We start from the raw sequence: 12,040 nt of genomic DNA, 5'->3' as shown, positions 1-12,040 counted from the left end.
ACATTTCTTCCTTCCTGATACATGATCCAGAATATCAATGTACCCCTCTCCCCTAAGTATTCATTTAGGACCCCACTCATAACCACTTGGCTCCATACATACATTTCATTTTTGTTCCCCAAGGGTATTTGCTCTCCCTTCCTACCCTCCTACTTCTAATATACTGTAAAAGGTTTTGGGATTCACCTTAATCTTGCTTGCCAAGGACATTTCATATCCCTTCATTAACCTCCTAATGTTTTTCCTTAAGTTTGCCCCTATATCTATAATCATCTTCAGAGACTAATTTGATAGCAATTACCCACACCTGACATATGCTTCCCTCTTTTTTTTAAATGGTCAAATATTCAATTTCTTTCCTTAAAGTTCTATTTTTGACATTTAAACAGCATATGTCGGTGAGTCTGTACCTCTGTTGTGATTATTCATACTCTCACCTGGAAACCAAAGCACCCAATTAGTTCATAAAGATTTCATATGTGGCCTAAATAACCAGGATTATTCATTGTTAAATCCATTCACATGCACATTCCTTTCCCTGAGCTATGCCATTGTTATTTATAAATCAGATGTTAAGTTGGAACCAGTTGAAAAGTTGTTTAAATAATGAATTCTTTAGTTACAAAATAGCTCAAATTAATACCAATAAAATGTCTCTGTATGCAAATATAATCTGACACTAATGTAATACTGAACCTCTCTTCAATATTGTCAGTGTCACTTATGTTTAACAACTTTGTGTAACTTTTCCCACCCCAACTCAAAGTATTGACAATTCCTTCCCCCCACATAGATGTTGCTTGCTCACTCTGCTGAATTCCTCCAGACTATTTGGTGCTCCAGATTCCAGCACCTGCAGTGTCTTGTGTTGCCCTGGTAAAACTGAAGTGAATGGAATTTAGGGATAAAACTCTCCACCGGTGAGTCATACCAGACATAAATGTGGTTGCTGAAGGTCAGTCACCCTAGTCATTAATGGCAGAGTACATCAGGATAGTCAGCTTCAGTAGTTTTTCTAATGACCCATCACAAGGTCAGAATTCAGGGTATTTATTGGGGAATATATGACATTCATTTCCCTTTCCAACTCTTTAGAAAATGAAGCAGCCCACCTTGCAAGCTGCAAGACCTAGATAATAACTAACAAATGGCATATGTTTGTATCAAGTGCTGATAATGATAATTTCTAACAGAGTCTAACCACCTGGCCTTCACTATTTCATTGCTGGCTCCCTCACAATCAATAGCCTAGATGATTAGCATTAACCAGAAACTTAATTGCAGTAGCAATTAATACTGTAGTTTAACAAGTATCAAGAGGACTGGGAAGTCATTGGATACATTTAAAATGGAGTTTGAGAGGTTCTTGATTAGTAAGGGTGTCAAAGGTTACTGGGAGAAAGCAGGAGAACGGGGTTGAGAGGGATAATAAATCAGCCATGATGGAATGGTGCAGCAGGCTTGATTGGCCAAATGGCCTAATTCTTCTCCTGTATCTTATGGTCTTAATACAAGCAAGGCAAAATTCAGCTATCCTATGGCAAGTGGCTCAAGCTTTTCCACCAATGGCTAACACGAGGGGGCATAGTTTTAAGGTGCTTGGAAGTAGGTACAGAGGGAATGTCAGAGGCAGCTTTCTTTACACAGACAGTGGTGGGTTCGTGGAATGCACTGCCAGTTACAGTAATAGAGGTGGATAATAGGGTCTTTTAAGAGACACTTAGATAAGTACAAGGAGCTTAGAAAAATAGAGGGCTATGCGGTAGGAAAAATTTTAGGCAGCTTCTAGAGTAGGTTACATGGTCGGCACAACATTGTGGGCCAAAGGGCCTGTAATGTGCTGTAAATTTCTGTGTTCTATGATCTGCAAAGCTTAATTCAAGAGAATGATAAAATATTCTCCAGTTACCCCCGATGAATATCACTCCACAAACACTGAAGTTTGGCACTATCCAGGACAAAGGAGTCAACATGAACAATACCTCTTCCCCTCTTCTAAATATTCCATCCACCCCTGCAGCACATAATCTGCAATGCGCATCATCCATGAAATGCATAGCAGCCACAAAGATGCCGTAATAGCACGAATCAAACCTGTTTCGTCCACCATCAAAAAAGACAAGGGCAGCAGGAATACGAGAGCAGCTCTGCTTACAAATTCCCATAATACTGACCTGAAAGCATATCATCAGTTCTTCATCTTGACTAGGTCTAAATCCTCCAGTTCCAAACTCAGTAACTCTGAGAGTTCCTGGAAAGTTTAAAAGGTGATACCTCACCATCATCTTTGTATGGCTTTTAGGAATGAGTATAAATTAACTTGCCAGCACCAGAACGTCACTTGGACGTACAGCCACAGCCAGTGAGGGAACTGTAGCAGTAGCACATGGCATGTGATCAGATGTCACATGATTATCTGATCAGAAACGCCGGATCACACCTCCGAAATAATCAGAACCAGGATATAAAATCAGTTGTTTAATATTCAGTGCTTTATTTTCATCAAAAGTGGTCTTAAAAAATACATGCGTACGCCCTTTAGTGATCTTAAACATATTCACCATTGGTGCACCGCTTTAATAGTAATGTGCAGATTCCACGATTTGTTTTTTGTTACAGAACATTCCAGTTAAAAGAAAACAATACAATAAATTAATACCGATAGTTAAGGAGTGTGGCTGAATGTGAGAAAATCAGCTGACTATAATTTGCATAAATTTCACAGCACCCGGGCAGTCGCTGTTCACAGATCGAGATCCATAATCATTGCACATTCAGCCCGGAGTTGTCTCCTCTCTCTACCGCCCCCAACCTTTGCCACTGTAAAAAGCCAAGCGGCAAAGCACCTTACGTTCGTGGTGCTCTGCAAACCAGGCAGGAATAAATACTACCATGGGGACTTCATAATGCTCATCCTCTGCCTCCCTGCGATGGCCTGTGAACTCGATGCACTGTTAACGGACATGCTAAAATTAGAGCTTTGCTGTCAAGCGGAATTCTGGAAAATTAGGGATAGAATAGAAAGCTATTGGGTTCACCATGTCCCTGCCAGTCGAAAAAAGTGCCACCCGCCCAATCTCTGCTTCTTGCTTTAGGGGCCAATTTGCAGGCCACGGTTCTTCAATGTGCAATTGGGTGTTTTACAAATGTGTCAAGAGTCACATTATATCACATCTGCAGACAGTAAATTCCAGATGCTCGCCATTCTCTGGGTAACCAAAAACTCTAATCTTCCTGTAAATACCTTCATATTTTGAACGTTGAGATTCTCGGGCAGGACAGATCCCAAATGACGATTAAAAGATTTATATCAAAAGAAAAATAAAACCCTTTTTTTTACACAGCAGTTTCCACGATCTGTAAACCTTGCCTTGAGATTTATTTTATCTAGTTTCTGTGGGCCCGGAACATAGTATTGTGACCGAAATGCAGATTGGTTCGGCACAGTCAGAAACCCTCTGATCAATAGTGCCGTCAAAGCAAGCGCCGGCCCCGGCTTTTGTGTAATAATCAAACGTGCACTATTTGATTCTAAAGGACTCGTGACCCACCTCCATGTTCCAGAAATGGTCTCTTCTGGAGAACTTAATTGTAGAGATACTGAACCTTGCACTGGTTACAATATCGTGACTGAAACAAATATATACACATACACACACCCACACGTTATTGATCTTAGGGTGGTGGTGGAGGAGGAGGGGGGAGCAGAATGAAGTCAAGGCGATTAAAATAACAAAAATAATGCACCAAGTTCAACGTACCGTACATAACCTTGCCTGGGAACAGCGTGCAAACTAGCCCAAGCAACATTCCTCGAAAACCGAGAGGGTCCAGTTTCAAAAAGAACGCTCTTCCTTTTAAATTACACAAACACCAAACAGGTTTTCAGAGGGTATCAAGGGCTAAGATGGCTGTTTAGCACCCAATCATCAGGCTGTCATCCCAAGACACAAGTTTTTAAATATAGATATATTTATACTGCGCATGTATACACACAGCTGTTATTCTAGATACTCTATATAGTTAATTTTCTATGTACAACTCCTCACTGTACATAATATAAAATAAATCCAGTGCTTGTTTACACAGTAAACAAGATAAATCCATAAACCCACGACATATCAAAAGAGAACAGTCATCACGTCTCCATGCATTTAATAGTTAAAAATTAACACGTTTGAAACTCGAGTCTTCTTTAATATCTTATAATTAAAAAGCCCTATTAAGATGACGACATTTGAGGGGGAGTTTGAGTAATAGGCGAGCACATTACGTTAAATTTGTCCCCTCTCTTACTGTAGTCGGAGGTGCTTTGAAGTTTTAGGCAGACCTGGTAGCAATATCGTGCTGGAAAATGTATAGCAGTAGACAGATGTGATTCGGGGCACTGTAGAACAATCCGGGAAAATTGAAGACGGGTGGATAGGCATAGACAAAGCGGAAAGGAAATGGCTGAACACACAATCAATCCGAATACAGCGAGAGACAGGAGACGGAGAAAAGGAGGTAATAATGGGTCGAAAGCAGTGGATATTTATACCCCATCCGCTCTCATTGAAACATAAAAGACACAGCGATGAGAGCATCTTTTTCGCTTTTTTAAGAAAATGTTTAGTGATTGATCAAAGTGCTAAGTGTCACTGGTCAGTGAGCGGATTTCTGAAATCACATTCGGACGGATCAAAACTCACAGCTCGGGAAGAGTAGCCAAAAAAAAAGTCCCGATCACAGAATGTCATGGAAAGGAGATGCTTCAAATCACTTTCAATACCACAATCTCTGCAATCCGTTTCCACTGAAACTAATCTGTCTGATTCCATATAACCTCTTCCCTCACAGATCAAATTAACATATTCACCACTAGAATTGGAAGCGGGGTCAAAACCAAAGTAAATCTGTTAAGAATGCAACATTTAAATCCAGCTAAAATGACCTGATAGAACATCTGTTGTCAGTAGTTTGTTAAAACAGGAATCGGGAAGGTACGCAATGCATCAGGGGCAAGAAGTCTTGACATAGTTAAAATCCCTACAGGAATCCAGTACTGGCCTGCAATTAAATTGAGTTGGTTAAATTCTTAACCCAATGCCCCATTTTCCTGAACTGAGGTGTATATTAAGGAACTGAAGGGGGGGAAAGTAAGGAAGGTATGGAGAACAAACGGCAACAAAGGACATGCTATCCACGTTTTGAATGTGCCGCACATTCTTTTAGGAGTAAGGTGGCTGGGTAATTGGGGAATAAGGAGAGAGAAGAAAGAGGCTGCCAAAAGTCAAGAGAGAAGGTCACTATAGAATGCTTCCTGTAATGGACTTGAGATGAGCTAAGATAAAAACTGCCTGAATTTTGGTGACCATCTACTCAATGTTCTGGTGGACAAGCTTCTCACTGGGAAGAAATGAGAAAAGCTAGAACCATTTATCCCATAAGGTGGTTGGTTGTCTTGGTACCAATGTTCTAATCAGAAACTTAGAATCCTTGTTTGAAAGGACAAAGACTTGTTATTAAGAAAGATTCCCTACCGTGACGAGGCTAGGTCTTTCTTAGCTATAATCAAACTCTGTGTGATAGTTCAGCTCCAAATATGGATCAGAGAAAACTCCCTGCTGGATTTGGAGATAGAAGTAATTAATGCAGGCAAATAAATGTTACTCCTGTCAGTCCACGTAAATAGTGCACATCTCTTCAATTAACAGCTAAACTTAGAAAGTTAGATCAGAAATCATATTTTATGAAGTGTGAGAAAATTTTTTCTTTAAAAAAATGCATGAATTACAGAAACAGTAGGAGGAGAAAAAGTTCCCAGTCTGAGAAAGCAGATCGTGCACCTGGGAACATTTGTCCCTCAGCTGATGATGGTTCTAACCAATGTGTCACAGGCAAGTCACTGCAACAGAACCAAAAATAAAACATAAATAAACTTAAATATTCTCCTGAGCCCAATTTTCCTGCTTGCAACTCAGAGGTTATCAGTCTCTGTAACAATTCATGGTTTTAATGTTTCAAAAGACTTGAAAGAAAACTTTTGCCTTCCGAAATAAACGTACTCCAAGACAGTACGGAGAGGAGAGACGCTGGTACAGAATCAGCAGCCCCAGCAGTTCACTGCTGTGAATGGCATTTCATCAGTAAGTTGTTGATCTGAGTTTGAGTTGCTCTGCATCAGATGCTGGTGTGTACTTTGGAAAAAGAATTGTCAATGGCAGCAGGGTGATCACCTAGTTTCAGAAACAGCCCTTTGTGTAGCCTTCTGCCAACAATCATCCCCACCTCCACCCATTTTTCCCCTTTCAGGCTTGGTGTAATCCACCTGGATGTTGATTGGTTCAGCATCTCGTTGACATAGCTTCACTGCAGTAGGCAGGGATTTCGTGTTGTTTATGATATCAAGGACAGAAGAGATCACTTAAAAATATTGCCATTGGTGTAAGACGGTTCTTGATTTTTTTTTAAAAAAGCTGCTTTTCTTTCCCCATTCTTTCATGTCCGGAGATCGTTATATCCGAGAGGAAGGGCAGGAGAGTTCATAGAATAAAACGTAGGCGTCACTTGTTCTTATCTGGCTTGAAGACATTGGGGTTACCCTGAAAAGAAAGAATCTATGAATTACACATCTTATCTTAACAATGTATCTACCGAGGAAGTTTGACAACTGCTGTTAAGCCTGCATTAGTATTGTTACGCAAATATAATTTTAAAAATTTATTTGTTCACAGAATGTGGGTGTCACAAGCATGGCTCCTATGCAATTGGCTTGATTGTTTATTTCAAAGAGAGGCTATTGTACCAGTTAAACAAATTACAGTGGGTTGCCAGTCACTAAATGGACAGACTATGCAAGAGTGACAGATTGTTCCTCCTCTTCATAAATCAGATAGGTCATTATCTATCTGATGATGATCATTATTCTCAATCTAGTTTTCTTCACAAAATGTTTTTAATTACTCGGACTTATGGACCATCATTGAATCCATATTAACACATCTTGATCAAAAGTCCAGGCCTCCAGGTACTCGGCCAGCAGTTAACCACTACTCTTTTGTAAGCTATGTTCTCAGCCAATGTGTGATTGCCGGGAGGGTAGATCACAGAAATTCACATAGGTTGCTTTTCAGGGTCTGTGGTTGCATATGAGGCTCTGAATATTTAATGTAGTTAGTAAACCCGTTTGCTTCTTTTGCTTCACTTGTCATCAAATCATTTGGCTTCTGTTATCAATACAGGCCAGGCTTGAAGTGTGCAATCTTGGAAATGGTCTTTTGTGGAATGATTTGGGGTGATAAGGAGGGGTTGATGGCAAAAGCAATCACGAGTTAGGCAGTGCTTGACGTGTTGGAGCCAGAACTCACCTGGAGTCATTGAAGTTGTACCATTCTCCAGACTGCGGGTTTTTGCAATATGCAGTATAGTGGCCACCCACGGTGGTGCCTGAATGATTGGACACGGCATAGAGATTGTAAACTGCGTGAACTGTGAGAAGAAAGATTGAAGGACAATTAAAACAGATGTTTTACTATATTCTTAGCCAACCATCCCATAGCAACTGATTCAATTTAACTGGAAACTGCAGGAAGAATATGTCAGAATATTCCATGACGTAACATGGATAGGAATATGACTCTCACTGCTAGCTAAATCCTTTCCTTTCGTGTTCTTGATTAAATTTTTACCTCTTTTCCATCTACATAAAGAATAGATTGAGCAACCGCTGAATTTAATCCATTTCACCTCCTTTTGCTATTCCCTATTATTATACTGTCACCCATTGGATCCAAAAATAGGAAGTGCCTATTTAAAGGGACAGGTCTAAAAACAACAATTTTAGCTGGGTGTAACAAGATTTGGAAACTGGAGAACCAAAGGTCATATGTAGGGTCTCTCTGGTCACCATGCTGCCAATTCCTGACCTGAGTTTTCCTGTAACTGGAGGTGCAGGGTTACTATATTAATGTGCAGTATCCAAGTCATGTGGTGACAGAAAGAATCATAGAGCATTACAATACAGAAGCAGGTTCTTCAGCACATCTGGTCCACACTTTCATTGATTGACCATTGTGATGACAAGTCAGGGCCATGGTGTAACAATCACAGATTTGGTACAAAGAGTAACAACTTAGAACATTATACAACTCACCACTGTTGTCAGAGCTAAACTCCCGAAGGTCTAGATCCTTCAGTGGGAAATTTACAAAGGTACAAAGTTTACTAGTAAGAATCTGTGCTTCAGAAAATCGTTTCAAATCTATAAGAAACCTTGAGTCAAGGATCATGGTTGGTAAAGCTGGGATGACAAGAACAAAATAGGCAGAACTGGAAACAAGAAACGGTGTTCAGTAATAGAAAACATGCACTGGAAACCGGGCCTGGCTTCTTAGTGGTCCTGACGTTATCCAGCAACTATACTGGTGCCAGCCGTTGTGCTGTCCAAGGCATTAACAGCATTACATTTACCTTCATTGCTTTTGGCTTGGGGAGAAAATCAGCTGGACTTCTAGTCCGTGTTAACAGTTTGTGGCTGGAAAGTGTGATTAAGTTAGCAAGTGGCTTGGACCCACTTCCAACATAAATCTTTGTCTCAAGCAAACAACGGACAGTTGATTGAGATACCAAAGAACACTTTGAACCTCCGCCACCGTACCCACAGAGAATCAGTACCCTTGACTACTTAGTCGTATTATCCTTGGACTGGTAACTGTCATTGGGTTGGTACCAGGACCAGTTCAGTGATGATTCAGAATGAACTGAGGTTAAGGGATTATTCCAGCTCACAGTCACTCACACCCATATTTCAGTACCTGACATGCTAAATGAACCATGGCTTATCTAAACACTGTGCAGAGGACTTTTCAACTGGAATACACAAAGAACATCACAGAAATGTATTTATCACAAGGATACGAAGCACAAGGATCTTTGGGGATTTCTGGATTGTGAACTTCTTGGTGCATCTTCTTCGGACTTTGCATCTGTAACATATCTGGAACACAATAATTTTAAATTAGAACTGGGAACAAGGGAGGAGGTGCAGCCCATGATTCACTTAAAACTAAGTAGGAAGGTCAGAAGTCTATGCTAACATTTGAACATTTAGACTAGGCGGAAGACATTCAGGTCTACTATTCACTCTAACCGTGACCTGTGTTAGGACAAATAGCAAATAACTCTAGCCACCAATCTTCAAATCTGAATACGGACTGTACTTTAATGCAGCTCTGAACAATAGGTTCCTAAGAGCCGTGAATGACAGTTAATTGGAAGACATTTGGGTGTCTGTGGTGTGGGCACAAAGCAGGAGGTGGAAGTTGTGTGCAGTTCAAAGGAAGCACTGTGAATATGGAACTGTCCTTTGATCTTTAGTACATTACATGTCATGTAGCATTGGGTCAAGCAGGCTTCTTCCTCCGAAGGGGGTCTCAATATAATGTCTGCTGTGTCTCATTTTGTCGAATAAAGATGCTACGTACTTCATATTTACCCATACTTCTTTCCAGTGACTTTGGTCACACAACAACAGCTGTAACTGAACTCCATTCAACCACATTTGCCCCATCATTCTTAATTTCTTTCCCCCAATTCCTGTCTTGAAAGTACCAAATGTTCTCACATCTGTAGTGGGAAGAATTCCAATTTCCTTTAGTTTTGTATGAAAAACATTAACTGCTTTCAATTTTGAATGGCCTGGTTTTAATTCAAGGCGCTTTTCAAATGTTCTGTGCTCCTCCACCAAGGAGATAATTTTTTTCTATCTACCTTATCAACACCTTCTGACATTTAAAAAATGTTGATCAATTAATGTTTTATATTCAGGAAATGTAAACCTGAGCCCTCTCTGCCTGAGCATCATTGGGTTATGTGATCTCTTAGAAAGGGCAATGAGAATCAGTAGTTAGGGAGAGGCAAATAGACTTATCATGAATGACTCATGCTGGCAAGGATGAGGAAATTTTGTACAAATGTGATGATGTCCTTAGGGTAGAACTTTCATTTGGCTCAGTAGTGGGTGGGTGGTGACATTCATACCCCAGAAAGAAAAATGAATTTTCTCAGGAAAGAAGGTGAGAAAATTTAGTTCATGAATATTAAGCACTCATTTTAACATAAAGTATGTAAAACATCCACATTCCAAACCTCTAATTTTCCTTGTCAAGCAAAGAACTGTTGATTCCCATTAAATTGTGTTAATCCCATCAATAAAAACACTGGACCTTTGATCTCTATTTTCTTTGGTGGTTAGAGTGAACAAACAGTTTTAATAAACAAGTTGGCTTTTTCATTTAAATCTTTAAAATGTTTTAACCCCTATGAGGAAGTTTCTTATGATCAGAGTCTCAGTCAGGTACTGGCTCAGATTTGAAGTGAAAAATGTTGGTAACAAACCATTTTTTTGTTTTGGCTAACAGTTGAGATGATATGATTGTAGTACAAATTAAAATTAGTCAATGTATTTTGTCAAAGGGAAATTATGTTAGCAATTCAATAGAGCTCTTGAGAATATAGAAAGAAGGGCAAATAAGGGAGAATAATTAGTTGAAAAGTGGTAAACAGAAATAGGAATAAAGGGTTATTCCTGGTTGGCAAGTTGTTACAAAGGTGTTTCTATGTTTTTCTGTTTTCTATGTTTAGGTGGGTTATCTTAAGGATTAGAAGTTGCCTCAAAGTTACAATTTATAATAATTATGATAGTTACTTGGATAAAGGGACCAACAGCAATATATGTTGATAGAAATCTTTTGGTAAACTGAACCGTGAGAACGTAGCAAAATGACTTAAGATTGTCGCATTATAAAGTACCAGGTGGAATATACCACAGGAACATACAAGCTTATTAAATTTTGTGGGAACTATATGGAAGTGGAAGTATTTTTCATGACGAGAAATTTGAAAATGCTGGTGTACATTAGGATGTGAGAGTGATAAAATGTGAAAGGAGCTTGTAGTACGAGGGTAAGGAACTCTTGTTTTCAGTCTCACAGAACTTTGGTGATACTGGGGAGTTCAATATACAGTTGCAATATCCTGATGTTTCAGTACATTGAAACAGGTATTTGTACACTAAGTGAATTAACTGACACAATGGAGTGGAAGAATTCATGATCGTACTAAATAGTGAAGGAGCTCGAAGAGGTTTTTTGGCTTTTGCTTGATCTTATTTCTTGTATTTATTTTCACATTTTTTTTTTATAAATGTCTTCCAACTGCTGTGAATAGTCCTGATTACTCTGACACCAGAAGCTGTGGTTAATGGGCAGAACAAATTTTTCCATTCATACTCCACAAATTTATGTTTCAGATTAGCTTCTTATTTTGCAATTTTTCTTCTTTCATAGAACTAAAATGATGCTTAAGACAGAAAACAAACAGCTATCTTTACTTCCTAACACACACGGTAATGGAACTCCTAGTAACCAAGTTATCAAATATCAATTTACCGGTTTTTCGTCTCCATCCAGAACATCCTCTTTGGTGAACAGTCGCAGACAATCTATCAATGAAACTTCACCAAAGCCTTTCTGCAAAACCATAAAAAGCTGGGGATTAACAAGCGATTTAAAGCATGTTCTACAAACTGTTGATAATGACAAACTATCAGTTACAATGGCTACAACATTATTTTTATGCAATTACCAATACAGGTTGGTAAGTCACAATCAGATTTAATTTCACTGGTCTATGTCGTGAAATATGTTATTTTGCAGCAGCAGTATATTGCAATACATAATAAAAAACTGAGTATGTGTTTTCAGACTTCTGTACCTCCTCCTTGATGTAGCAATGAGAAGAGGGCATGTCCTGGTGATGGGGGTCCTTAATGATGGATGTCATCTTTTTGTGGCATTGCCTTTTGAAGATGTCCTTGATGTTGGGGAGGCTAGTGCCCATGACGGAGCTGGCTGAGTTTACAACTCTCTGCAGCTTTTTCCGATCCTGTGCAGTGGCCTCTCCACACCAGACAATGATGCAACCAGTTAAGATGCTCTCCGCAGTACATCTGTAGAAGTTTGTGTATGTCTTTGGTGACATGCCAATTCTCCTCAAACTC

General features: G+C 39.5%; 2 protein-coding genes across 5 annotated transcripts in view; both read right to left on the bottom strand.

Moving 5' to 3' along the window:
• Nucleotides 1-2,359, bottom strand: part of mfrp (membrane frizzled-related protein) — a 53,425-nt gene extending 51,066 nt beyond the window's left edge. Inside the window, exon 1 of the mRNA XM_063038487.1 lies at nt 2,175-2,359. The gene's annotated coding sequence lies outside the window, so the exon portion shown is untranslated. The remainder of the gene's footprint in view (nt 1-2,174) is intronic.
• A 106-nt stretch (nt 2,360-2,465) lies between these two features.
• Nucleotides 2,466-12,040, bottom strand: part of LOC134340901 (ubiquitin carboxyl-terminal hydrolase 2-like) — a 138,509-nt gene continuing 128,934 nt past the window's right edge. For 2 of the 4 annotated variants that reach the window (XM_063038484.1, XM_063038485.1), the window contains exons 9-13: nt 11,430-11,510; nt 8,899-8,977; nt 8,135-8,242; nt 7,350-7,470; nt 2,467-6,584 (exon numbers count right to left, since the gene is read on the bottom strand). In XM_063038484.1, coding sequence (XP_062894554.1) covers nt 6,497-6,584; nt 7,350-7,470; nt 8,135-8,242; nt 8,899-8,977; nt 11,430-11,510 — 477 coding nt within the window. In that variant the 3' untranslated portion in view covers nt 2,467-6,496. Of the gene's footprint in view, nt 6,585-7,349; nt 7,471-8,134; nt 8,243-8,898; nt 8,978-11,429; nt 11,511-12,040 lie in introns of all 4 variants that reach the window. The other 2 variants (XM_063038483.1, XM_063038486.1) reach the window with 2 other exon arrangements.

Source organism: Mobula hypostoma, chromosome X2 (genome assembly GCF_963921235.1).
Source record: "Mobula hypostoma chromosome X2, sMobHyp1.1, whole genome shotgun sequence".
Classification (NCBI taxonomy): Eukaryota; Metazoa; Chordata; class Chondrichthyes; order Myliobatiformes; family Myliobatidae; genus Mobula; species Mobula hypostoma.
The sequence above is the reverse complement of the archived record's forward strand: the minus strand, read 5'-3'. Positions and strand labels throughout refer to the sequence as shown.